The sequence below is a fragment of the Bombina bombina genome, chromosome 2 (genome assembly GCF_027579735.1).
Source record: "Bombina bombina isolate aBomBom1 chromosome 2, aBomBom1.pri, whole genome shotgun sequence".
In the NCBI taxonomy this organism is placed as follows: domain Eukaryota; kingdom Metazoa; phylum Chordata; class Amphibia; order Anura; family Bombinatoridae; genus Bombina; species Bombina bombina.
Window position 1 is genome coordinate 216,772,689 of NC_069500.1, and position 26,794 is coordinate 216,799,482.

At 36.9% G+C, this 26,794-nt stretch overlaps 1 protein-coding gene across 1 annotated transcript in view; it reads right to left on the reverse strand.

The window, feature by feature from the left end:
• EDIL3 (EGF like repeats and discoidin domains 3) overlaps positions 1-26,794 on the reverse strand; it is a 1,373,680-nt gene that overhangs the window by 276,697 nt on the left and 1,070,189 nt on the right. The window contains exon 7 of the mRNA XM_053701474.1: positions 15,442-15,597. Within this exon, the coding sequence (XP_053557449.1) occupies positions 15,442-15,597 (156 nt within the window). The remainder of the gene's footprint in view (positions 1-15,441; positions 15,598-26,794) is intronic.

The following is a 26,794-nucleotide window of genomic DNA, read 5'->3' on the forward strand; positions in this document are numbered from 1 at the left end:
GTTTTTATTTTTTTAAATTTATATATATATATATATATATATATATATATATATATATATATATATATATATATATATATAATTTTGTCAAAATGAATTATTTTTCCAGGAGAAAAGCCGACAGGGTTAAATACATTAATAAAGTATTTGGAAAAGCAGATTGGCATGAGAATGAAAATCAGTTTAATAAAGTAGAAATGCCCTCAAAGGTAAATAATCTTAAGGACCTATTTAGAGAACATGAGAATATTAAAAATAAAGAGATAAGAATTTCCTGGGATATTAATCTGTTAGAGCGTTATTCAAAAAATAAAATAATACCCAGGGGTCTAAGATTATCCAAACAACCAACATATGGGCTTGATGATGATATTTTTATGAAAGAGTGGGATGATTGTATAGATGATTGTTAACTCAGACTTGTTGAAATTCTCATTAAAAAGAGGAAAGTTTACTTAAAGGAAGTCGAAAATAAATTAGACATATTAGTAAAATGCCTAAATGAATACCAGGGTATGCAACAGTTTCTTATTTTAATGAGTTGAAAGACAAGTTAGATGCTTTTGAAGATGAAATTATGGTAAAAAAGAAAACTAAATTTGAAAGAGATGTTAAAGATTATAATGAAAATAGAAAGAAAAATTGGAAGAAAGATCATTACAATAATCCACAAAAGCAAAGATATCAGCAGCAATAATCACACATAACAGAGGATAAAATCAAAGAAAAAGAAAAAGGAAAATACAATAATAGAACTAATACATCTCACCAGATTGGATCTGAAACTAATTATTCCATGAACCCCTTTTACCCTAGAACAGTAGTTAAAGAATATACTAAAGAGAACACCGAACAAAAAACACAAAGATTACCCTCATTTACTGACAAATATCCCAATCAGAGAACTTATTCTACTAATGTAGAGTCTGATAGTGAATGGGAATTAGTCTATCAAAAGAAAACTAAAAATAAGAATACAAATTTAGACAACCCCATGACAACAAATCAGACTAATTTTGAACTTAAAAAGAGAGATCAGGAAGAAACACATTCACTTGAATTTGAGGATAAAAAACAAACTAATTGATATAAAATTCCAGAGGATTTATCTCCTTATAATGTTATTATTTTAGAGCTTGAAAACACTATGGCTAATTCAAGTGTAAATATTGAGGAACATGATTCCAATGTGTCAAAAAATGGCTTGGGAATATGGGACAGGCAAAAAGAAAAAGAACAGAAGTAATATATCAAAAAAACAAGGGAAAATGTACCATAGAGGAAGTCCGAGGTAAGCGGGTAGGAAGAAGGGAATCAATTAGAAGTTTTAACAGAATGATTAGAGAACTAAACAATGAAGAACTCAGAAATTTAGGTATTTTTAATCTTTCCTCTGTTTGTCTTACTGTTAGCCAAATAAATCTACTCAAAAAGAACTTAAACTTTGCTCCGACAACATATTCTAATAATATAGATCTTCAAATTAATTTCCAGAAATTTATAAGAAAATTATTGATAGATAGACATTTTGAAATTCAAAAGAAAAAAACTTTCTGGTGCCCCTATGAAAATTTGGGACATTGCAACTACAAAACAGTTAAAAATAGATATTCTGGACATCTATACGCTAGAACAATTAAATAGAGAAAATCAGAATTGTGATGAGGAAATTATTTTATATACCAACTTAAGACCACCATCTAAATTTAATCCTACACATAATAGAGGTGGTTTCTTAGAATCTTTCAATATTCTTACAACACAGGATTTAAGAGGTTTAGAAAAATCTGAAAATAAAAAAGGAAATAAAGATAACATATACTACAATCTTAATATTTATGAAAGAAAAGCCATTAAGGAATTGAAAAATAATGATAGCATTGTGATTAGGCAAGCAGACAAAGGAGGAGGGGTGGTCATACAAGATACTGACACCTATAGAAATGAGGCCCTCTATCTGATGTCTGATACACAAAGCTATAAATTGATTAGATATGATCCAACTAAAATATTAATTAGGGAACTTGAAAAGTTATTAAGATCAGGACTATTAAATAAAGCCATCTGTAACGAAGAGTTTGATTTCTTCTTAATAAATAAACCAAGGATACCAATTCTATATCATCTCCCGAAGATTCACAAAAATGTTGTGAATCCACCCGGGAGACCGATAATTTCAGGTATCGGTAGTATATTCTCTAATTTATCATTATATGTTGACCTGTTTTTACAGGTTTTAGTTCTAAGGATTACATCATATTTGAACTGGCTTTTTGCACTTGTCGGGTTAGTGCTTGGGTGAAAAAGTTTTGCTTTCAACTTGTAATAGCTTACTTCTAGTGCAGTTAATGCATGAGCTGGAGCGATAAATAGTGCTCCACTCGTAATATAGCCCTTAATCAGCAATGCATATCCAATTTCAACAGGATAATATTTGGCATATGCATAATTGGCTCAACATCAAACATTGCCTAAAATACTCATTATGAGCCAGATTATGAGTGGAGCACTATTTAACGCTCTCGCTAGAGCTTTAACTGCGCTAGAAGAAATCTTTTTTGCATGCGTCATATTATGAGTTGAAATTGACGACGCAAAAAGCCAAACTTAGACTATCTCGTGTGCGGTCATGTATTCCCCCATATAAGTCAATAAAGCAAAAAAGTGGAAAAACCTTACACCCTACACTCGCGCAAACACGATCGTATTTTCTTATGTGCGCTAACTGGACAAATGTGAATATTTTGCATTCCAATGTTCTTCACATAGAAAAATATGTTCTGTTTATTCATAAATAAATATTTCTAGATTTATCTGATGGTATTTTGAAACTATATATACCAATAGATATACATGATTATATATATATATATATATATATATATATATATACCAATAGATATACATGATTATATATATATATATATATATATATATATATATATATATATATATATATATATATATATATATATATATATAATGTATATATACACAGTCGTATGCAAAAGTTTAGGCACCCCTGACAATTTCCAAGATTTTCATTTATAAATAATTGGGTGTTTGGATCAGAAATTTCATTTTGATCGATCAAATAACTGAAGGACACAGTAATATTTCAGTAGTGAAATGAGGTTTATTGGATTAACAGAAAATGTGCAATATGCATCAAAACGAAATTAGACAGGTGCATAAATTTTGGCACCCCAATATTGCATCTATATTTAGTAGAGCCTCCTTTAGCAGAAAAAAACAGCCTCTAGACGCTTCCTATAGCCTGTAATGAGTGTCTGGATTCTGGATGAAGGTATTTTGGACCATTCCTCCTTGCAAAACATCTCCAGTTCAGTTAGGTGTGATGGTTGCCGAGCATGGACAGCCCGCTTCAAATTAACCCACAGATTTTCAATGATATTCAGGTCTGTGGACTGGTTTGGTCATTCCAGAACATTGTACTTGTTCCTCTGCATAAATGCCAGAGTAGATTTTAAGCAGTGTTTTCAGTTATTGTCTTGTTGAAATATCCAGCTCTGGCGTAAATTCAACTTTGTGACTGATTCCTCAACATTATTCTCAAGTATCTGCTGATATTGAGTGGAATCCATGCGACCCTCAACTTTAACAAGAATCCCAGTACCGGCACTGGCCACACAGCCCCACAGCATGATGGAGCATCCTCCAAATTTTACTGTGGCTAGCAAGTGTTTGTCTTGGAACGCTGTGCTCTTTTGCCACCATGCATAACGCCCCTTGTTATGACCAAATAACCCAATCTTTGTTTCATCAGTCCACAACACCTTCTTCCAAAATGAAGCTGGCTTCTCTAAAAGTGCATTTTCATACCTCAAGGAACTCTGTTTGTGGTGTGTGTGCAGAAAAGGCTTCTTCTGCATCACTCTCTCATACGCTGAATTGTTGAACGATGCACAGTGACACCATCTGCAGCAAGATGATGTTGTAGGTCTTTGGAGGTGGTCTGTGGGCTGTTTTGACCGTTTGTCAGGATTTAAGTCTTGCCGTATCCTGTAAGGCAAGGAATTTATTTTCAAGAACCTCAACTGCTGAGTTAAAAGGAATAAACTTAAAATAGTATGTGTGTTGTTCAAAGAATACTGGGATTTATCATTAATTACTATCAGAGTAAAAGATAGTCCCAGACATCATAGTTCAGTTATTAGCAGGGGTTAATGGTGATTACACTACAGCTGCCACCTGTGAGTAAACACTAAACAATTGCAGCAGTGTAACACATAGAAACCCCAGTATGGATACATAGAAAAATATAATTACAAACTAGTTTGGAATTTCAGTAGTACAGGCAATAAAAAGAGATCAGGCAAAAAGCTAAATAATAAGTAACTAACTTTAGTGAGTATTTTAAGATAGCTAGTTAAAGTTGGCTCAGATAGATTTAGCAATTGCAAATATATATGATAAACAAGAGTCTGGTATGCTCATATATGATTTGAGTCACAGGAGAGTGAATGTTAAGAGCAGGTCTTACTTGAGAAATTATTAGAGGGTCCGCTGGAATTAGGAGCTTGCAAGTCCTGGCAGTCTGGGAGACAGTGCAGCTGAACTGTGTGTTGCTGCTGTGTGAAGCAGGATGGCGTGTGACGTCACCGCTCTGTGAAATCCGGAACTGACAGGCAAAAAAGGCAGAGGCAGACACAGTTTGCAGAGAAGATAGGCTTGGCTGTAGCAGTCCTATAGCATAAGACTCCAATACTAAGCAACTAGGAGAGTGTGGTAAGGAGTTATATAGGGCTGAAGCAGGATAGACACTCCCATATTTAAAGGGACATGACATGACACCCCCCTCAAGGAGCAGCTCCGCGGCTCATGGATGCGGGCGATCAGGATTCCGCTGATGGAACCTAGAGATCAACCGGGGAGCAGAAATGTTAGCTGCGGGTTCCCAGGAATCTTTGTCAGGAGAATACCCCTTCCACCTGACAAGGTATTGAAGAGTACCTCTCATCTGTCTGGAGTCCAATATGTCTTGGACCTCGTATTCTGTATCAGGGTCCACAGTTACTGGAGTAAGTGGTACTTGGTCAGGAGGTGATCTAAGGGCTCGATACGGTTTCAGTAAGGAAACATGGAAGGTAGGGTGTACACGTATTGTAGGTGGTAACCTTAATCTCATAGCGTTCTCATTTATGATACGATCTATTGGATACGGCCCAACGTAGAGGACCGACAATTTCTTAGAAGGAGTGGTTAACTTCAGATGTTTCGTGGAGAGCCAAACTAGATCCCCAACGGAATACTTTGGTGCAGGAGTTCTCCTCTTGTCATAATGTAGCTTGTGTATTCGCTTAGCATCATCAATAGCAGAGCGGACAGATGAGAAATTAGTTGCAATGTCATTAGTAGTCTGTGTGACAGATGGAGATGAAGAGTAGATGTCAGGTAGAAGATGGAAAGTGGGATGGAATCCATAATTAACCAAAAACGGGGTGAGCTTGGTAGTAGAGTGTACTGTGTTGTTATAAGTAAACTCTGCGTAAGGAAGAAAAGATGACCATTGATGTTGCTGATCACAACAGAATCCTCTGAGAAACTGCTCCAACCATTGGTTGCATCTCTCGGTCTGCCCATTTGTCTGAGGGTGGTAAGCTGTAGACAATCTTTTCTCTATTTGAAAAGCCTTGCAGAACTCCAGCCAAAACTTACTTGTGAATTGGGTTCCCCGATCTGTTAGAATAGTCTTAGGTAATCCATGATGTTTAAAAACATGAGTGAGCAGTAATTGTAAGGTTTCTGCAGCAGTGGGTAACTTCCGATATGGTATAAAATGACACATCTTACTGAACAAGCCTACCACAACAAGGATTGTGGTATCAGTTCCTGAGCGTGGTAAATCCACTACATAATCCAAGGCGATTTCTTCCCAAGGTCTACTTGGTGTTGCTACAGGCATAAGTAATCCATAGTGAGGCCGTTTGCTTCTTTTAGATAAGGTACAAACTCCACAGGAAGAGATATAATCTGAGATATCCTTATGCATTGTTGGCCACCAGAAAGATCTATTAGCTAAATCTTGTGTTTTACGAAGGCCCGTATGCCCTGCTAGAGGTGCATCATGTATAACGTGTAAAACCATCTGCCTGGTGGATGGGGGAATATATAACTTGTCTTGATGATAATGTAAACCATCTGAGCCCCGTTGCATAACAGTTAGTGGTTTAGTAATATCTTTCTCTTGTTCTTACTTAAGGAATGATGTGGAATCAAATGAAAAGGCAATGAACTTTTCTGTTGGAATGACAGTATCCTTACTAAGTAGGTTTGGTGGTTTCTTGTATTGTCTTGATAAGGCATCAGCCTTGCCATTCTGTGAGGAGGGTCTGTATGTGATAAGAAAATTGAACCTGGAAAAATATAAATTCCACCTTACTTGTCGTGCAGTGAGAGTCTTGGTGGATTGGAGGAATTGAAGGTTTCGGTGATCCGTGAAAATAATGATAGGCAGAATGGTACCTTCCAACAAGTGTTGCCAATGTTCAAGGGAGACCTTGATTGCCAACAGCTCTTTATCCCCAATGGGGTAATGTATTTCAGATGGAGTCATGATACGAGAGTAGAAGGCAAATGGATGTAACGGTTTCTTGAGAGAGAGTCTCTGTGATAGAATGGCGCCCACAGCATAATCCGAGGCATCGACCTCTAATATATATTGTAGTTCAGGATCTGGTATACTAAGAATAGGTGCAGAGGTAAACTGTGCTTTAAACAATTCAAAAGTCTTTTGACTATCTGGGGTCCAACGAAATGGAACATTTGCTTTAGTGAGGTTTGTTAATGGTCTTGATAAGGAGGCAAAATTTTTGATGAATTTCCGGTAGAAATTGGCGAACCCCATGAATCTTTGAATGTCTTTTTTACATTCAGGGGCAGGCCAATTCTTAACAGCATCTATCTTGTTATCCCCCATGCTAATGCACGAAGCACTGATGCAATAACCAAGGAAAGTTATGCTATTGGAGTTGAAGATGCACTTCTCAGCCTTGGCATATAAGGAGTTGCTTCTCAATCTGCTAAGGACTTGTCTGACATGTGATATATGTTCAGGTAGGGTCTTGGAATAGATTAATATGTCATCCAAGTAAATAACAAGATAGACATCCAGGATATCCTTAAAGATATCATTTATCAAATACTGGAATGTCGCGGGAGCATTACAGAGTCCGAATGGCATAATGGTGTATTCAAACAACCCGTAACGGGTGCGGAACGCCGTCAGCCATTCGTTTCCAGATCTTACTCGAATGAAATTATAGGCTCCTCTAAGGTCAAGCTTGGTAAAGAATTTAGCTCCCTGTAGTCTCTCAATAAGCTCCGGAATCAGTGGGAGAGGATAACGATTCTTTACTGTCCTTTTATTTAGTTGTCTATAATCGATTATTGGGCGTAAAGATCTGTCTTGGTTTTTTACAAAGAACATCCCCGCACCTGCTGGGGATGTAGAAGGATGGATAAAGCCTTTCCTTAGGTTATCATCAAGGTATGTTTTCAAGTGGTCTAGTTCAGGTTTTGACAATGGAAAGATGTGTCCATAAGGGATATCTGATCCTGGGAGGAGCTCAATAGGACAGTCATACTTCCTATGTGGAGGAAGTTTTTCGGACTCTTTTTTACTAAAAACGTCATTGAAGTCAGCATATTCCTGAGGTATGTCTAATTCTAAAGGTTTCTCTATAGTATGCAGTATGAGTGGTGGGAAACAAGTTGTCTTACAGTAGTGAGAGTTAAAACAAATGGAGAATGGTGACCAGACTATACAGGGGTTGTGTAGTGATAGCCAGTTTAACCCTAGAATGATGGGTACAATGGGGGATGAAATGACATCAAAGGTTTGAAATTCCCTATGATGGTCTTGTGTCACTACAAGTAAAGGTACAGTTTCATACATTACGGGGCCTGAGGCCATATTATTACCATCAATAACTCGCAAATACACAGGAGTCTGCTTTTTCACCAAAGGTATTTTATTATCCTTAGTATATTGTACATCAATATAGTTTGCAGTTGCTCCTGAATCAATGATCCCACTGGCGTTGAGGCGACATTGGTCCCACTGTAAAAGAAGTGGGAATTTATGGTAGGTTGCAGCAGAGGAATAACTACCTAAACATTCAGTATGTGACATTGTCTTACCGCGGCTCTGTCGCTGAAGCGCAGGACAGTCCTTAACCCCATGGTCCTCTGCTGCACAATACATGCAGAGATTTTGACTGCGGCGTCTTAGTTTCTCCTGTGCTGTAAGTGGTCCTTTCACAAACCCAATGTCCATAGGCTCAGTGGGGGGCTTTATTGGTGGTATGTGTGCAGGGGTGTGGGTATGACGTTTTTGAGTGGTGTCCTGGTAAGACCTTTCCTGTTGCCTTTCCCTAAGGCGTCTATCAATAGTGATACTGAGATTTATTAATTCTTCTAAGGTGGGGGGAAGGTCAACTCGAGATAACTCATCTTTAATACCATCAGACAAGCCTAGTCGGAATTGATTCCTTAGAGAAAGGTTATTCCATTGGCTATCTTTTGCCCATTTCTTAAATTCAGTGATATACTCCTCTACATATCTTTTCTTTTGCTTCAATGACCTCATAGCATTTTCGGCAGTCATTTGTTTATATGGATCATCATACAACTGGGCTAAGGCAGTAAAGAAAGCATCTAATGAATTGAGTATGTTATCATTTGTTTCAAAAAAACTGTTTGCCCAGCTCCTGGGCTCACCTCTAAGAAAAGATATGGTTGTTAGAACCTTTACTCTATCTGTGGGATATGTCTGTGGTTTTAGGGTAAACAAAAGAAAACATGCATTTCTAAAATCTCTGAATTGTGTTCTATCACATTTAAATAATTCAGGGAGACTGACTTGTGGTTCTATAGCATGAATTTTTGTTTCTACAATATCTTTTATATAAGCTTTTAAATTATCATTTTCTGCCTTTAGGGTATTTAACCCATCAGTGAGTAAATCTACCCTATGACTAAGGGTTTGCATGTGTGCAGTTAACTCAGCTGGGTCCATGCTTATTTTTCAGGCTTAGTATTCTGTCAGGATTTAAGTCTTGCCGTATCCTGTAAGGCAAGGAATTTATTTTCAAGAACCTCAACTGCTGAGTTAAAAGGAATAAACTTAAAATAGTATGTGTGTTGTTCAAAGAATACTGGGATTTATCATTAATTACTATCAGAGTAAAAGATAGTCCCAGACATCATAGTTCAGTTATTAGCAGGGGTTAATGGTGATTACACTACAGCTGCCACCTGTGAGTAAACACTAAACAATTGCAGCAGTGTAACACATAGAAACCCCAGTATGGATACATAGAAAAATATAATTACAAACTAGTTTGGAATTTCAGTAGTACAGGCAATAAAAAGAGATCAGGCAAAAAGCTAAATAATAAGTAACTAACTTTAGTGAGTATTTTAAGATAGCTAGTTAAAGTTGGCTCAGATAGATTTAGCAATTGCAAATATATATGATAAACAAGAGTCTGGTATGCTCATATATGATTTGAGTCACAGGAGAGTGAATGTTAAGAGCAGGTCTTACTTGAGAAATTATTAGAGGGTCCGCTGGAATTAGGAGCTTGCAAGTCCTGGCAGTCTGGGAGACAGTGGAGCTGAACTGTGTGTTGCTGCTGTGTGAAGCAGGATGGCGTGTGACGTCACCGCTCTGTGAAATCCGGAACTGACAGGCAAAAAAGGCAGAGGCAGACACAGTTTGCAGAGAAGATGGGCTTGGCTGTAGCAGTCCTATAGCATAAGACTCCAATACTAAGCAACTAGGAGAGTGTGGTAAGGAGTTATATAGGGCTGAAGCAGGATAGACACTCCCATATTTAAAGGGACATGACACCGTTCTCACCATCCTTTGCCTTTGCCTCTCTGATATTTTACTTCTGGCCTTAACAAGAACTGTGCCTGTGGTCTTTCATTTCCTCACTATGTTCTTCACAGTGGACACTGAAATCTTAAATCTCTGCAATAGCTTTTTGTAGTCTTCCCCTAAACCATAATGTTGAACAATCTTTGTTTTCAGGTCATTTGAGAGTTGTTTTGAGGCCCCCATATTGCCACTCTATAGAGGAGAGTCAAAGGGAACAACAACTTGCAATTGGCCACCTTAAATACCTTTTCTCATGATTGGATGCACCTGTCTATGAAGTTCAAGGCTTAATGGGCTCACCAAACCAATTGTGTGTTCCAATTAATCAGTGCTAGGTATTCAAATCAACAAAATTACAAGGGTGCCCAAATTTATGTACCTGTCTAATTTAATTTTGATACATATTGCACATATTTTCTGTTAATCCAATAAACCTCATTTCACTACTGAAATATTACTGTGTCCTTCAGTTGTTTGATAGATCAAAATGAAATTGCTGATCCAAACACCCAATTATTTATAAATGAAAATCATGGAAATTGTCAGGGGTGACTAAACTTTTGCATACGACTGTATATATTTAACAATACAGGTGGCCCTCGGTTTACGCCGGTTCAATTTGCTCCATTTCAGAATAACAATGTCATGTGACTGCTATTGAAAAGCTTTGGAAAGCAGTGCACTAATTAAAATAGCCAGTAGGTGGAGCTGTCCGCTTGTTTTGCAACTTAACAGCCTGAAATTGATCTGTGTACACAGATCAGACAAGACCTATCGAGCAACAAGATTTAGCAGCCACTTCCCTATTATCTTCCTGTCCAGCTGCTTGAGGTGAGGGTGCCTAACTGCCTATTAATCACTGCAGATTGAAATGCATAGAATAGGTGCAGACCCAATATTATCTAACATGCTAACAATGCAGAGAACCGTTTTCAGAAAAATCCAAGTAAAAACGTTTATGTTCATTAAACTTAGTTTGATGATGATGCAGTCTGTTGTGTGATTATTTAATTAGGTGCTGTTAGCAAATGTTTTTGTTCATTAAACTTAGTTTGATGATGATACAATCTATATTATTAGGTTTATAATGCTGTTTAGCATTTAAAGTCTTCATTTCAAAGTTTTAAAAATAATGTATTAGGTGTTACTTATGACAATTTTGAGAGGGGCCTGGAACCTAACTCCCCTTGACTTACATTATAAACTGGGTTTCAATTTATAATGGTTTCGATTTACAACCATTCCTCCTGGAACCTAACCCCGGCATAAACTGAGGGCTACCTGTACATAGATCATATTCTGTTATGTGCAGAACATTGGAATGTCAAATATTTACAGTAAATACAAAGTATAACACTTTATTAAATGTGAATATTGCATAAATATGCTTTTACATGTTTACATCTACATGGCAACAAAAGGCTCTGATAAACTTCTACATATGTCTATATATGTGTACATATATATTTATGTGTTTATATGTGTATATATGTCTGTAAATGCATATACATACATACATACATACATACATGTAGACCTTTGCCTGCCTTTTTTTTCTAACACCTGAGATCTCATATCTTTGAGCATTTTTACTTTTGTGTGGAATTTGTTATTTTTTTATTTTTATTAGATGGGGTTATTATAAGTGTAACTGTACTTTGTAATGTATTTTTGATGTGTTTTGTGCCACTTTTTAGTTTTGTGAAAAAGTTAACCAGAGCTCTGAGGACGCTCCACTCGTAATCTGGCCCTATATGTTTTGTGGTTTTTGTATTTTATTTATTCATTTACTTTAAGTGTTGCTTTTCATTTTTTTTTTTTTTATTATTCACTTTTAACACTGTATCTATTAGAAGTTATTCTTATTTACCACTTTGCAGTGTTTTTTTTTAAAATAACTTATCCCTAAAGGGTTAACTGTATGCAATTACGCAAAGTATTTAAAGAGTTTCATTTTTTTTAGCCACACCTCTCTGACAAATTCTCACCTGAGGACTTGTTGCACAGTTGAGATTTGTTCCCTCACTGGATTGCTGTCCTTTCATGTTTCAATAAACGTGAAATTATTGCATCTGACCTGCCTGCTGCCTTACTTTTATGTACTTTTAAAGGAAAAGACAAAAGCCTACTCTTTGAAACCCTATCTGCCGATCAAGACTTTAGCCATAAAGCTCTATGAGTATGAACAGCATTATTAGTATTTATGCAAACTATTTCTACAACGGCATCACAAATAAAGAAATAGCCAACTTTATAATCTTAATGTGACCCTGAATCTTCTCAAGAGAGATTTCTTCTGAAACCATTTCAGAAAAAGAGTAAGGAAGCCAGCTGCGAACACCACACTGACTTGGTGTCACGCTCGGCAAAGCGGGTGCAGGGGTTTGGAGCTAATGAGTAGAGGTGTCAGACTAAGTCCCATCTTGTGCACTAAAAGGGGCCAGTGCAATAGGAATAAAAGGAATGCCTGGTTTATTCCATTCCTTAGAAATGACTTTCAAGATCACTTCAATAACCAGAAAAACCTCTGCAGGCTTAGATGATGGATTGAATAATGAGTCCTGCTGTTTCATTGACTGATTCCTGGATGCCAAGAGTCAATAACACCACGTAAAAGAGAATGTAAGTGCTCTAGCTTAAAAATAAAAGAGCCCAACAGTATTATTAACTGTGTATGTGTATCGCTCTTAAGTCCTGTGTATACAGCTCCACTCAGAGCTCCACTATTGCGGTTACCACAGAATACATGAAAAGTTCATAACAGTTCTCCCAAGTATTAAGATTGTTAGAAATTGTAGGCTTACCACACTTGAAGCGGTTCCGTTAAAGTACAACGTGTCAAATCCTCCAAAGGTGAATAATGACCGGTTACTCCCGTACTGCAGCGTGTATAGCCACACTTACTTGCAATGTGGAAGCCTCATTCTGTTGCCGGTAGCGTCAAACCAGCAATGGCTTCTCAAATGAGACGGCTGGGACCCTCCACGCCCCCATAATAATTGAAGAAATACAAATGGCAACAAAGTCGCGGTCAAAAAGTTCCTTTTAATACATATTGCTTAAAAACGAAAAAGGCACAGCAGACAGTCGATACAGCTGATGCATTTCCTGCCTCAATGGCAATTCATCAGAGGTTGGTGACGCTTGTTTCTCAGCTCTGATGAATTGCCATTGTGGCAGGAAACTCGTCAGCTTTATCGATTGTCTGCTGTGCCTTTTTCGTTTTATAAGCAATATGTATTAAAATTAACTTTTTAACCTGCAAGTAATCTCTCCTGGCTTGTTTCCATTGGGACCGCGACTTTGTTGCCATTTAAAAATAAAGGATATAGATTCCAAATCCTGATCTGATGTAGAATCCTGATCCTCAGAAGAAAAAAAAAATATTCCCCTTCCAAACACAAATCTGATTCATTTGACTTTGGGTCTTTAAAAAAATTCAGAAGTCTTTTTTCCCCATATGAGAAAAGTTGAGTGGAATTTGCTCCTCAGATACTATAGCTCCAGTATGTAGGTGTTTATGCTTACTTGAAGGCGGCATGGTCAACAACACCTCAGTTATATTCTTTTGAAATCAGGCAAGAAATCCATGCAACCTCCCTGAGAAATATCCGAAGTCCTTGAGGAACAACAGGAAGACAAGCATGCTTAAAGTTAGCAATGCTGTCTAAACAGGACATGCATAACTGGCAGAACAGTGCACTGCGCAACCTACACTGACAAAAAAATATTGTGGTGAGCCACGAGCACTGCAAGTACATAAAAACATTAAATATATAAATTGCATTATGACTCAGAAGTGCCGCCAGTACTGTGTCTCCTGCCTGAGAAACCAGATGCCCACAAGACAGACAATAAAGTAATACTTATAAAATAGTTTGTCAAAAATGTCCCTTCAGTGAAATTACTGTGTATAATAAAAATGTTCTGGAAGTGTGGATTAACCCAAGTCCCCTGGCTACCTACAAATAGCCTGTGGGCTATGTTAGTGCAGATCATACTTACCTTAAGGCAGTGTTCTTCAAACTAAGGGTTGGGACCCATTACTGGGTTACAACACCATGTTTACTGGGTCCCGACTTGTGTGTGTGCTGTAGTAGAATGTCTGGCATGTGTTTGTGTGTGCTGTAGAAGAGTATGTGTGGTCTGTGTTATCAGTGTGTGTGGTGTGTATGTGTTTGAAATTTTGTGTGGCTTGTGTGTGGTGTGTATTTGTTGTTTGAGACTTTGTGTGGTTTGTGTGTGTGTTGTGTGTCTTTTACAGCACCTTCAAGTTTAACTATAATCAAAAAAATGATGCACACATTTTAATCACTTTGCCAAAAATTGCAGCTATCTTGTTGTATATTTCCTCTGAAATTTTCAGACCATGCATAAAAATAGGGTCGCAAAGGTATGTGGTATCATAGCACTGGGTCTTGGGGAAAAAAGTTTGAAGAATCCTGCCGTAAGGCACCCACTCTAAGGTGCTTACCAAGTTGCAGAAGTCCTGCTCACTGTAGAATAGCCTATCCAGGTTAGATATAACTTAGTCAGGATCTGGTATAAGAGATAACTCGACAAAGCCAACAGGAGGAGGCTGCAAGACAACTCCTGGTGACACCTTTGGAAGGCTAGTGATAAACTCTCAAAAGAGAATTACTGTCACTGTCTGTTCTCCTCTACACCCCTCTGTTCTATTTCAAGGTCTCTGAGAAGGATAATGGTCTCAAAACAGTTTCAGAACCACCTGTCAATGAAGAATATTGAGCATATCAAATTTTCACCTCCTGTGGATAAAAAAAAAAAAAACAAGACTGAGGTATACAGGGAAGCTGGAGGGATTAAAAGCTCTTGGTATATTTTGCTTCTTCCTAGTGGTCTGGAGTGGACTCTTAACAACTTTATAAAATATATAGGCCTTTAGAACATTGTGGCAGTTGCAACAACTTTCTAATTTACTCCTATTATCAATTTTTCTTCATTCTCTTGGTATCTTTATTTTAATGTAATCTTAGGAGACGGACCATTTTTGATTCAGCACCTGGGTAGCGCTTGCTAATTGGTGGCTACATTTAGACACCAATACGAAAGTGCTACCCAGGTGCTGAACCAAAATTGGGCTGACTCCTATGCTTACATTCCTGCTTTTTCAAATAAATATACCAAGAGAACAAAGAACAATTGATAATAGGAGTAAATTAGAAAGTTGCTTAAAATGCTCTAAATTAATCATGAAAGTTTAATTTTGACTAGACTATTCCTTTAAAGGTGGACTGGGGCATCAGCTGTGGTAGGCAGTGAGTCATTTCCCAGGTTAATGACATTAAGTAGTTTTATGTTACAGTAAATAACTTTAGGTCAAAGTTAGGATTAATGAATTGCAGGGGGTCATTATTAGGTTATTTACATCCCAATAACACTGGGATTTTTATAATAGAGGTATTATTATTACAGTTAATGGTCATTACAGATTTTTTTCTTTTCTGCAACTGTACAGATGTTAAACCCACATGCCAACACAATACTAAAATAACAGGCAGGCAATGACTTACCATATCCTCAGTGGTCTTTTTTATTTTGTATGTTGTCCAGGATTTCCCATCATCACTGTAGGCAATCTTGTATGATTTTATATATTCTGGGCTCCCTATTCTCTTTGCTCCTTGTGTTATGACACCAGTGACTCTCATTCTCCTTTGCAAATTTATCTGTCATTTAAAAAAAACAAAAAAACGAGCATGATCAGCAAAATATTTCCCTAGACCAATAAAAATACATCACACCACTTAATGGAGCTTTCCACCCTCTTATGGAAACAAAGGTATCCCCCTTTTTGCTTTATAAATTATTATCCAGTATTAAAAATTGAAATAGCTATACAAATCACTGTTCAAATTTACTAATCTCCAATGATTTCTTTATGAGCTAATTTGCCTTGCGCTCCACTGAGCTTGCTATGTTCTTTTTGTTAAGCTGGTTACTGGCGCACTGTGAGCATCCAGGTGCAACTGTTTAACTGCAAAAGTGGATGATCTGTAATTTAATATTTTTTTATTTAAAATGTATCATCCTGCACTAAATATATAGAACTCCTGACATATATGTTTCCTGTAAATTACTAAAAGGTTACCTAGAAGTTTATTTTTCAACATTAAATTGCTAATTATAAATTTATATTGTATATATGCATATATACAGTTTATATATATATATATGTGTGTATATATATATATATATATATATATATATATACACACACACACACACACACACGCAGTATATATATATTTATACTGTTATATATATATATATATATATATATATATATATATATATATATATATGTAAAGTTAAGAATAGAATCTAACACTCCCAAGCCATTGTATCTCTAGATATTGTTTTTTATTCAGCTGTTGAGAAAGCTTAAGAATTAAAGGATTAAAGCTGTGATTCAATAATCCCTGTTATAACCAAGATCACGATTCCTTACTGTTTAATTCTATCAGATAGTAAGATTTAAGAGCATTTGCTCAGTTAAGCAAAAGTCATTCCATAGATGAATTACCCCAACCTACTATCCTACACTAATACAGCTAGAAACATTAAATGCCTTCCTAAATGTTTAATGTTTTTATTTTTACTACCTTTTCAATTTTATCCCATGCTTGAATTATTCTATAGATTTGTAAACTACAGCCCTATCAACATGTATAATTAAAAAGAAAGTAGAAGTGCTTCTTTTTAACCAATCAACCTCTTAAGTGTTGACAATCAAATAATGGGCAAATCATGTCTTATTAAGAAGTTGTGAGCTGTAACAAACCTGTATGAAAAATGCCAGGCAGTAGATAATAAATAAAATCATTAACTTTGTTATAAATTAGAAATCATTCTAGAATAAGACATTCTTTTGGAAGAACAAAGTAAAGCTCCAAAATATTCGGAGTCTTTATATATCCCATGTGCCTTCCTGTCTAACACTCTCTTTCTTCAATCTTTGTATCTCCAGCAACTTATAAATCTCAGTATCCAAACATACTAACCTCCAGTTATTTTTTTTATGAGATAATTAGTTTTACTCTCTATGGAACCTGTTATGTTCTGTTTGTTAAACTGGTTACTGGTGCACTGTACTATGTATCCTGGCTATTCAGCCTTGTCTCTACTTCATTTTGTCTATTATGCTAAATTGTCTTTCACCTTCAACCCCCCATTTATTTAAAGGGACATCAAACAGCTCTTGCTTCTGTGTAAACATGTTTGGCTCACACTCTCTAGAGAACCCAACAACTTCTGTAACTTAGGTTTTCTTCAAATTGCTACAAATTGTGTAAACCATTTATTTGATTAACAGACGCCTAGATTACGAGTTTTGTCGGTAAAGACCCGCGGTGCTAACGCTCTTTTTTTTTCCAGTGCACCCTTAAGCCAACGCTGGTATTATGAGTTGTCTGAATGGCTGCGTTAGCCTTAGAAAAGGGAGCGTTGAGCCAAATTTATCTTCCCTTCAACTCTCCATACCAGCGTTGCCTACGGTAGCTGTAAGCTGGCAAAACATGCTCGTGCACGATATCCCCATAGGAAACAATGGGGCAGTTTGGGCTGAAAAAAAAAACACCTGCAAAAAAGCAGCGTTCAGCTCCTAACGCAGCCCCATTGTTTCCTATGGGGAAACACTCTCTAAGTCTACACCTAACACCCTAACATGAACCCCGAGTCTAAACATCCTTAACCTTACACTTATTAACCCCTATGTGGTATGTGGGTGGTGGGTTGTAATGTTGGGGGGGGGATTGTATTTCTTTTTTACAGGTAAAAGAGCTGATTACTTTGGGGCAATGCCCCGCAAAAAGCCCTTTTAAGGGCTGGTAAAAGAGCTGATTACTTTGTAATTTAGGATAGGGCAGGGCATTTTATTATTTTGGGGGGCTTTTTTATTTTATTAGGGGGCTTAGATTAGGTGTAATTAGTTTAAACTTCTTGTAATGTTTTTTTATTTTCTGTAATTTAGTGTTTGTTTTTTATGTATTATAGTTTAGTTTATTTAATTGTATTATAGTTTAGCTAATTGTAGGTAATTTATTTAATTAATTTATTGATAGTGTAGTGTTAGGTGTATTTGTAACTTAGGTTAGGATTTATTTTACAGGTAATTTTGTAATTATTTTAACTAGGTAGATATTAGTTATTAACTATTTAATAGCTATTGTACCTTGTTAAAATAAATACAAAGTTGCCTGTAAAATAAATATAAATCCTAAAATAGCTACAATGTAACTATTAGTTATATTGTAGCTATATTAGTGTTTATTTTATAGGTATTTAATTTTAAATAGGAATAATTTATTTAAATATAGTAAATTTATTTTGTTTTATTTAAATTATATTTAACTTAGGGGGTGTTAGGGTTAGACTTAGGTTTAGGGGTTAATAACTTTATTATAGTAGCGGCGACGTTGGGGTCTGGAGTGTAGGGGTTAATAATTGTAGGTAGGTGGCGGCGATGTTAGGGAAGGCAGATTAGGGGTTCATTTTAGTGTTTGCGAGGCGGGAGTGCGGCGGTTTAGGGGTTAATACATTTATTATAGCGGCGGCGATGTCCGGTCGGCAGATTAGGGGTTAATAAGTGTAGGTAGGTGGCGGTGTCGTTGGGGGGAGCAGATTAGGGGGTAATAAATAAAATATAGGTGTCGGCGATGTTAGGTGCAGCAGATTAGGGGTTCATAGGGATAATGTAGGTGGCAGCGATGTTCGGTCGGAAGATTAGGGGTTAAAAAAATGTATTATAGGGTTTGTGATGTCGGGGGGCCTCGGTTTAGGGGTTCATAGGTAGTTTATGGGTGTTAGTGTACTTTATAGCACAGTAGTTAAGAGCTTTATGATTCAATGTTAGCCCATAAAGCTCTTAACTACTGACTTTTTTTGCGGTTGGAGTCTTGTCGGTAGAGGGTCTACCGCTCACTTCTTCCAAGACTCTTAATACCGGCGTTAGAGTCGCGGAAAGAAAGTGAGCGGTAGACCCTTTCTTGCCTGACTCGTAATATCAGCTTTAGATCAAAAGCAGCGTTAGGACCCCTTAACGCTGCTTTTTAACCCTAACGAAGAACTCGTAATCTAGGCGAGAGTTTTTAAGAAAATAGTAGATTAAATAATTTGCTTTTTTGCCTTCCCTAGGGAGCGTGTGAAAAGCACAATTTTTACACAAAAGCAAGATATGTTTATAATCCATTTAAGGCAAATAAATCTGTTCGTCTGTCAATATAATAAATACCTTTGCTTTTTCTGGTTATTATTAATAATGGCTTCAAATAAGAGACTTTTGTCAAATTAATAAGCAGGAAAACTGAGAGAAAAAAAATGTTCCCTATTCATTGTATTATGCATTGTTTGCTTGTTTTTGTTTGTTTGTTCCTTTATGAATTTTTGTTACACTAAACACTGAATTGTATTGTGCATTGTTTGTTTGCTTGTTTTTTGTTCCTCTATGCCATTTTGTTACACTCAACACGGATATATATATATATATATATATATATATATATATATATATATATGTGTGTGTGTGTGTCTATTATACAGGCAAATTGGCCACCACTACCCAACTATGTTACTTCCAGGCATAAGGAAATACCTACTTTTCCAACAGGAAGGAATGGAAATGTATTAATTAGCACAGCCAAGTCATCAGTACTCACTTAAGTACTTGAGACCAAATACAAATTATTAACATGGTAGCATATGACTCCTTGATGTCTCCAGCATATATATTCAGGGGCTCTGGTCTGGATCAGTGACGGAACAAATGTGGAGAAGGGTGCACTCTGACCTATACATGGTGGTTCTGCATAATTTTGCAACTTTTTTGGAGGAATGTCTTTCAATATCTCAATAACACTATGATAAGCAGTATTATTCCTAATAACAACTCCTTTTTTCCTATTTAATTAAAGGGCAAACTATTTGAAGTCCTGGCTAGCATTGCCAAACAGCTAGACCTGTGCCACTGGAAAATAATAGAACCCCACTCTCTTACAGTGGAAATCTCAAGACTAGCAAAACCTAAACCTAGAGTGATATCTTTATCCCCTCTTTGAAAGATTATAAGTATATGAGATGTTGCTGTCATTTAGTTGCCCGTAGTGTTAATAACACGTCACAACAAAACAAAAATCTCCACTACCACTAAAAATCAGCAGACTCTATTTTTACCTTTTATTGGTCTTCTGGCTATTTTAGAGACTTACTTTTAGCTTGTTCTATTTAACATTTATTTTTAAATGATATAATTTACCCCTATGTGTGTTCATCAACATTTATTGTAATTTAAACGTTGTTGTTATTACAGTCATATTTGGAATTCATATGTGCTTTTTTATACCAGTGTAGACATATTTGGTTGATTTTGTTTCTCAGTTAAAAAGTTTAATTTTTGGAAACTGTCTATTTACATCACATTTTTGTTTTCTACTGGCTTTTGTGTAGCACATATCTTTTGCTTACAAAAAACTTAGCAGTAACCAATATATTTATATTGTACTTTATTTTATTTATCAAATATCTGTAGATTTGGTTGAATTTAGCTTTTTTGAATACAAGGTTTATGGTTTTGTAACTAAACAAGTGAACATGTAAAGATTCAAACAATCATATATTATTGTGTGTGTACGATTATTAATAAAGCTCATTGGATATGGAAAAAAGTGCCCCCACATTATACTGTATATAATTGTTATAAAATAAATATTACAAGGGGGCTGTTGTAGTGGAGTCAGGGACCTGAGCTCTGCAGAACTGGCCTAATTATAAAAAATTTTAAGTGGAATTATATGTCTGGTTTTAAACCCCTTTAATCAACATTATAATAGTATCATGGAGTATTCCTGAAAGTCAGTCTTGATTTTTCTGAGAAAGTATAACATTGTGGTATTTTTATAAAAAAAATAAAAATGGATCTCTGTGAAGCTATTCCTCTGGATCTTTGTCAGTACATTTTTGGGTATAAGATGACACATCTGATTTAACATCTACACTTTTGCTGAAGGGCCTTTGATTTCAAGGAAGTAATCAGTCAATAAGTTTGCTTCATCTTTTGAGCACTCCGTTTCTGGTATCCCACTGATTTTTACATTATTTCTTCAGACTGTTTCTCCAATAGTTTATTTTTCAACTGTAGTTTCATATTATTTTTCACCACCTTATACATTTTTCTCTTCAGGCCATCAGTCCTCATTCTCCTTTTTCATTTTAGGCCACATATTTGACACAGCTTGCACTGTTTGTGTAACAAAGATTTTGGAATTTTTTTTAGATTGTACTCTTCCACTGCAAGTCAAAGCAGATGAATATATTCAAGCCTATTTTACATTTTGTAGAATTATTTTTTGTCTTTTATTAGCTGGTCTTGAAAAACATAAAATAATATGGAGTTTGTATGTACAGAGAAGAAATAGCATCCTTGTTGAAATAGAACTCCTCATAACAATTATTTGTTCAGTATATTTGGCCGAATTAGAACTTTGTGGTACCATTTACTCATTTCCTGGAGCGAAATGGGAATTTTCAAAATTAAATTGTTTGTAATTAAAAAAAAATATATCAAATTGTTGTTATATATACGGTAGGTACCCAATTTCATCCACGATTCCCTCTCACAGTGTGAAAATGATTATCTATAGTGTAATCTTGGGAAGGCACTAAAAACAGTGTGACAAAAGAAACCATTCAAAGGAGGTCTACAAAAATAGTACATCCTTTGTGACCTTATTATATATAGCTCACAAGAAAAAATAAAGGTGATACATTGCATAACCAGCAGCACCATCCTTTAAAAATTATATCTGGCCAGCCTCAGCTGCTGTGGACCATCCAGGGCTCGGAGCACAAGGGTTCTCTAACTGTGCCTATGCCCTTCACCCCAACCACAAAGACTGTAAAAATTCCCTTAGACATCAATGGCCTTCAAAGTTCTAAGGGCCTTCTAATGGGATGTTTTTTACAGTCAGTGAGAGTGAGTAAGCTGCGCCGTCCAGCCCCCAACACCAGCCACCCCCAGTCCCCCCCCCCCCTGGTCCTTATAACTTGCTTGTACCTTATGCAAAAAAAAAAAAAAAAAAAAAAAAAATATATATATATATATATATATATATACAGTTGCAAGAAAAAGTATGTGAACCCTTTGGAATGATATGGATTTCTGAACAAATTGGTCATAAAATGTGATCTGATCATCATCTAAGTCACAACAATAGACAATCACAGTCTGCTTAAACTAATAACACACAAAGAATGAAATGTTGCCATGTTTTTATTGCACACACCATGTAAACATTCACAGTGCAGGTGGAAAAAGTATGTGAACCCTTGGATTTAATAACTGGTTGAACCTCCTTTGGCAGCAATAACTTCAACCAAATGTTTCCTGTAGTTGCAGATCAGATGTGCATAACGGTCAGGAGTAATTCTTGACCATTCCTCTTTACAGAACTGTTTCAGTTCAGCAATATTCTTGGGATGTCTGGTGTGAATCGCTTTCTTGAGGTCATGCCACAGCATCTCAATCGGGTTGAGGTCAGGACTCTGACTGGGCCACTTCAGAAGGCGTATTTTCTTCTGTTTAAGCCATTCTTTTGTTGATTTACTTCTATGCTTTGGGTCATTGTCCTGTTCCAACACCCATCTTCTGTTGAGCTTCAGCTGGTAGACAGATGACCTTAAGTTGTCCTGCAAAATGCCTTTATAAACTTGGGAATTCATTTTTCCTTTGATGATAGCAATCTGTCCAGGCCCTGACGCAGCAAAGCAGCCCCAAACCATGATGCCCCCACCACCATACTTCACAGTTGGGATGAGGTTTTGATGTTGGTGTGCTGTGCCTCTTTTTCGCCACACATAGTGTTGTGTGTTTCTTCCAAACAACTCAACTTTGGTTTTAACTGTCCACAGAATATTTTGCCAGTACTGCTGTGGAACATCCAGGTGCTCTTGTGCAAACTGTAATCGTGCAGCAATGTTTTGTTTGGACAGCAGTGGCTTCCTCTGTGGTATCCTCCCATGCAATCCATTCTTGTTTAGTGTTTTACGTATTGTAGATTCGCTAACAGGGATGTTAGCATTTGCCATTGACTTTTGTAAGTATTTAGCTGACACTCTAGGATTCTTCTTCACCTCATTGAGCAGTCTGCGCTGTGCTCTTGCAGTCATCTTTACAGGACGGCCACTTCTAGGGAGAGTAGCAGCAGTGCTGAACTTTCTCCATTTATAGACAATTTGTCTTACCATGGACTGATGAACAGCAAGGCTTTTGTAGATACTTTTATAACCCTTTCCAGCTTTATGCAAGTCAACAATTCTTAATCGTAGGTCTTCTAAGAGCTCTTTTGTGCGATGCATCATTCACATCAGGCAATGCTTCTTGCGAAAAGCAAACCCAGAGCTGGTGTGTGTTTTTTATAGGGCAGGGCAGCTGTAACCAACACCTCCAATCTCATCTCATTGATTGGACTCCAGTTGGCTGACATCTCACTCCAATTAGCTCTTGGAGATGTCATTAGTCTAGGGGTTCACATACTTTTTCCACCTGCACTGTGAATGTTTAAATGGTGTGTTTAATAAAAACATGGCAACATTTCATTCTTTATGTGTTATTAGTTTAAGCAGACTGTGATTGTCTATTGTTGTGACTTAGATGATGATCAGATCACATTTTATGACCAATTTGTGCAGAAATCCATATCATTCCAAAGGGTTCACATACTTTTTATTGCAACTGTATGTATATATATATATATATATATATATATATATATATATATATATATATATATATATATATATATATATATATATATATATGTGTGTGTGTGTGTGTGTGTGGTTAACTAGAAGACATTCATGGGGAATTTTGGACAGCTTCAGCTGAAGTATATAAGTACATCTAGGTTTGCTTGATTGACTAGGTTATCAGTCTATTACATCATCATTTTTAAAAGAACATTATACTTTTCACTGCTTTCTTTTTTCTTTTTTGATCAGATACCAAAAATTATAGATGATCTATATAGCTGAATCATATTCAGAAATTGGCAAGAAGAAAACTAAAAAGATCATGGGAGGAAGAAGTGAAGAGTTTGTTGATGGCAGCTGGTGAGAATGAAGGAAGAGACAGAAAAAATAAGATATGCTGGAGTGGGTGGTCAATTGGAAATTCTGCAAATAGGGACATATGGCAGTATCAGAGTGACAGTGGGATAGAGCTCAGAATTAGGGAATGTCCCTCTCAAATAGGGACAGTTGGAAGGTCTGTTCCTCTGCTGTAGTGTTGTGCCTCACAGGACCTGAAAGAACCTACACTTCACTGGAGGCAGAGAGACAGCAGCATTAGCACTCCTTGCCCTCTATAGAAACTTTCTATAATCTTTTGTTCATACCAAACGCATTTTAACCTTTTTAAATAGTGCTTTTTCCAAGGCATGATAGAAATGCTATGAGTGTACTATCCCTTTAAGGAAATAGTTTTTATATTGAATATTTTATTGGCCTTGTTACAATCATGCAGTTTTGGGTATGATACTAACCAAGTCTTTCTTTATAATTTATAAGTTGCACCACATTGTGGAATTGCATTATAATTTCCAGATTTTTTGCTTCTTCTGGTTTTGCAGCAGTTGCTTCAAAACCAAACTTGCATACAAGTCCAGGGAGGCAGCAGCCAATAAACTCCCCCCATCCCAGTACTAACTTCTTTGAGGTCACAGCTTCTTGTGTGTGCGCACTGCACCATGGCCTCCACATGACTCCATCATGGTTGTCACAGAGACGGACTCACATTCTAGCCCCCCTCCTGTGGCATCGTGCTAACTTGGAGTGCAGCTTTACAGCCGAGTTGCTGCCTCGTAGGTTGCACTGTCACTGCCTCAATCCCTCCCAGCAGCTGCTAACTGCTGTGCTGTGATGTGATGTGTATAGTCTGCCCCAGTGGCCCAGCCAGGCCCCAGCCGGGTGGCCCACCGGGAAATATCTCTGCATCCCAATGGGCAAATCCGGCCCTGCTCACTTCCCTGCCATGCTTTTTCAATTTTATTATTATCAGTAATTTTTCCACTATTATATTTTGCAGGCTAAAACATAGGCCCACTGGTCCATGGTAAAATTAACTAAACGACAACTACAAAATTGATGAAGCAGCGTTCTCCCAGTGATCTATTTAATAGGCACACCACCTGGCTGATTTTACTGATAAACCAGCTAAATTGTAAGCCAACAAGATAAAATTAGTTAATATTAAATGTTTTCAATGTTTTTTTATAAATTATCATTCAATCAGTTTATGTTAAAGGATGCAATTAATTTGTGCTTTGAATAGTAAAGGAACAAAATATTACACTGTCCCCACCGAGCTACTTAATAATGTCACTCAGCTGGCAAAATTGTATGTGTAGAACGTAATGAAGGTAAAGAGGTTCTTGCCCAGGAGTTGCAATCTGATGCAGACAACTTGCATAGCTCCCAACTGTAATGAATATTTTAGGATTGACTGTCATAGGTCTGCTTGCTGACCCTCCCCCAGATTATATAATCAGGGAAAATGCCCCATCTCCACCCACAACACAAATAACCAGCCCATGCCCACTCATAGCCGCCCTGCATTATGCTGTGACTCTAACCAAAAACACTGGTAAACTACAACCAACCTTTCTGGGAAAGCCACGTTTAGTGGTACCAGAAAAATAAGGTGCCGCACAGCATAGGTGGCTTTGTGAGCTTACATGTTTTTCATATAAATAATTAATTTCATAGAAATCTTTTTTCGATCCTTTGCATTTGATAATCTGACATTAATACCGGCACCCTAAATTGGTGAATATTAATTTGTGTATATGCCGTCATTTTATAAAATGTAGGAATATTTTAAAATACATTTTTTTTGTCCTCAGCAGATTTTGGACCAATTTAGAATGGGTTATTTTTTTTACTTTCACTTGATTTAATGGGGCAATAATGCCTAGGCCAACTAAGCACCTGCTTAGGATGGCACATTAGACAGGGGCAACATTTTGTGGCACAGAGGTTTTGAGTTTGAGGTGCAGTTTCTGTTGGTGGTCAGTAGATGGCACTGTATCAGAGGAATTGTGAATCTCTCCCTTCTGCAGTTCCGCACATCTACTTCCCCTCTCCTCACCAGTCTGAGCTTCTTGTGGTCTCTCTTGTTTGGCTCCACTTGAAAATGATGTGCAGTCATGTGCAGCCATTTAGTAGGTGAGTGATGTGTCTATTTGGGGAGGGGAAGCTGTACTGCTGGGTGCAGACTGAGCTGGGATGATGTCAAGCAGGTTATGTTGCTGGAAGCAGGATGAGATCAATAAATACACAGGCCCCTGAATACAAAGTAAGATAATGCTGCCTGCATGATTTGATAAATCTTTAAAGTCCTTTAATACCCCAGGGAAAATAAATCTTGATTGCAGTACTATACGGTAACTGTTCCTTTACTGCCACCTCTAACATAGAACACATATTCACAAACACACACACAACTGCAATTTAAAAGAAAAAAACACATTCCAATTTATTTCCATTTTCAAATTGTGTGCAGTCTTTGTATATGCACACATTCTAAGGTACCATCTACTACTGAGCATGTGCAAGAGTTCACAGTGTGTGCCACTGGTTTTCAAAAACCTGTCCACAGGCATCTCTAACAGGTCACATTTTAAGGATATCTGAACTAGAGCACAGGAGAAATAGACAGCTGATTAGTAAACATGGTTATTTTACCTGCTCTCATCCAAGGTACTGCTGAAAACCATGGTCTGTTGGGGAGACCCGAGGACAGGTTTGAAAACCAGTGGTGTATGCAGATATGAGCCTATGGCTATCACATGATACAGGGGTGGGGAAATGGAAGAC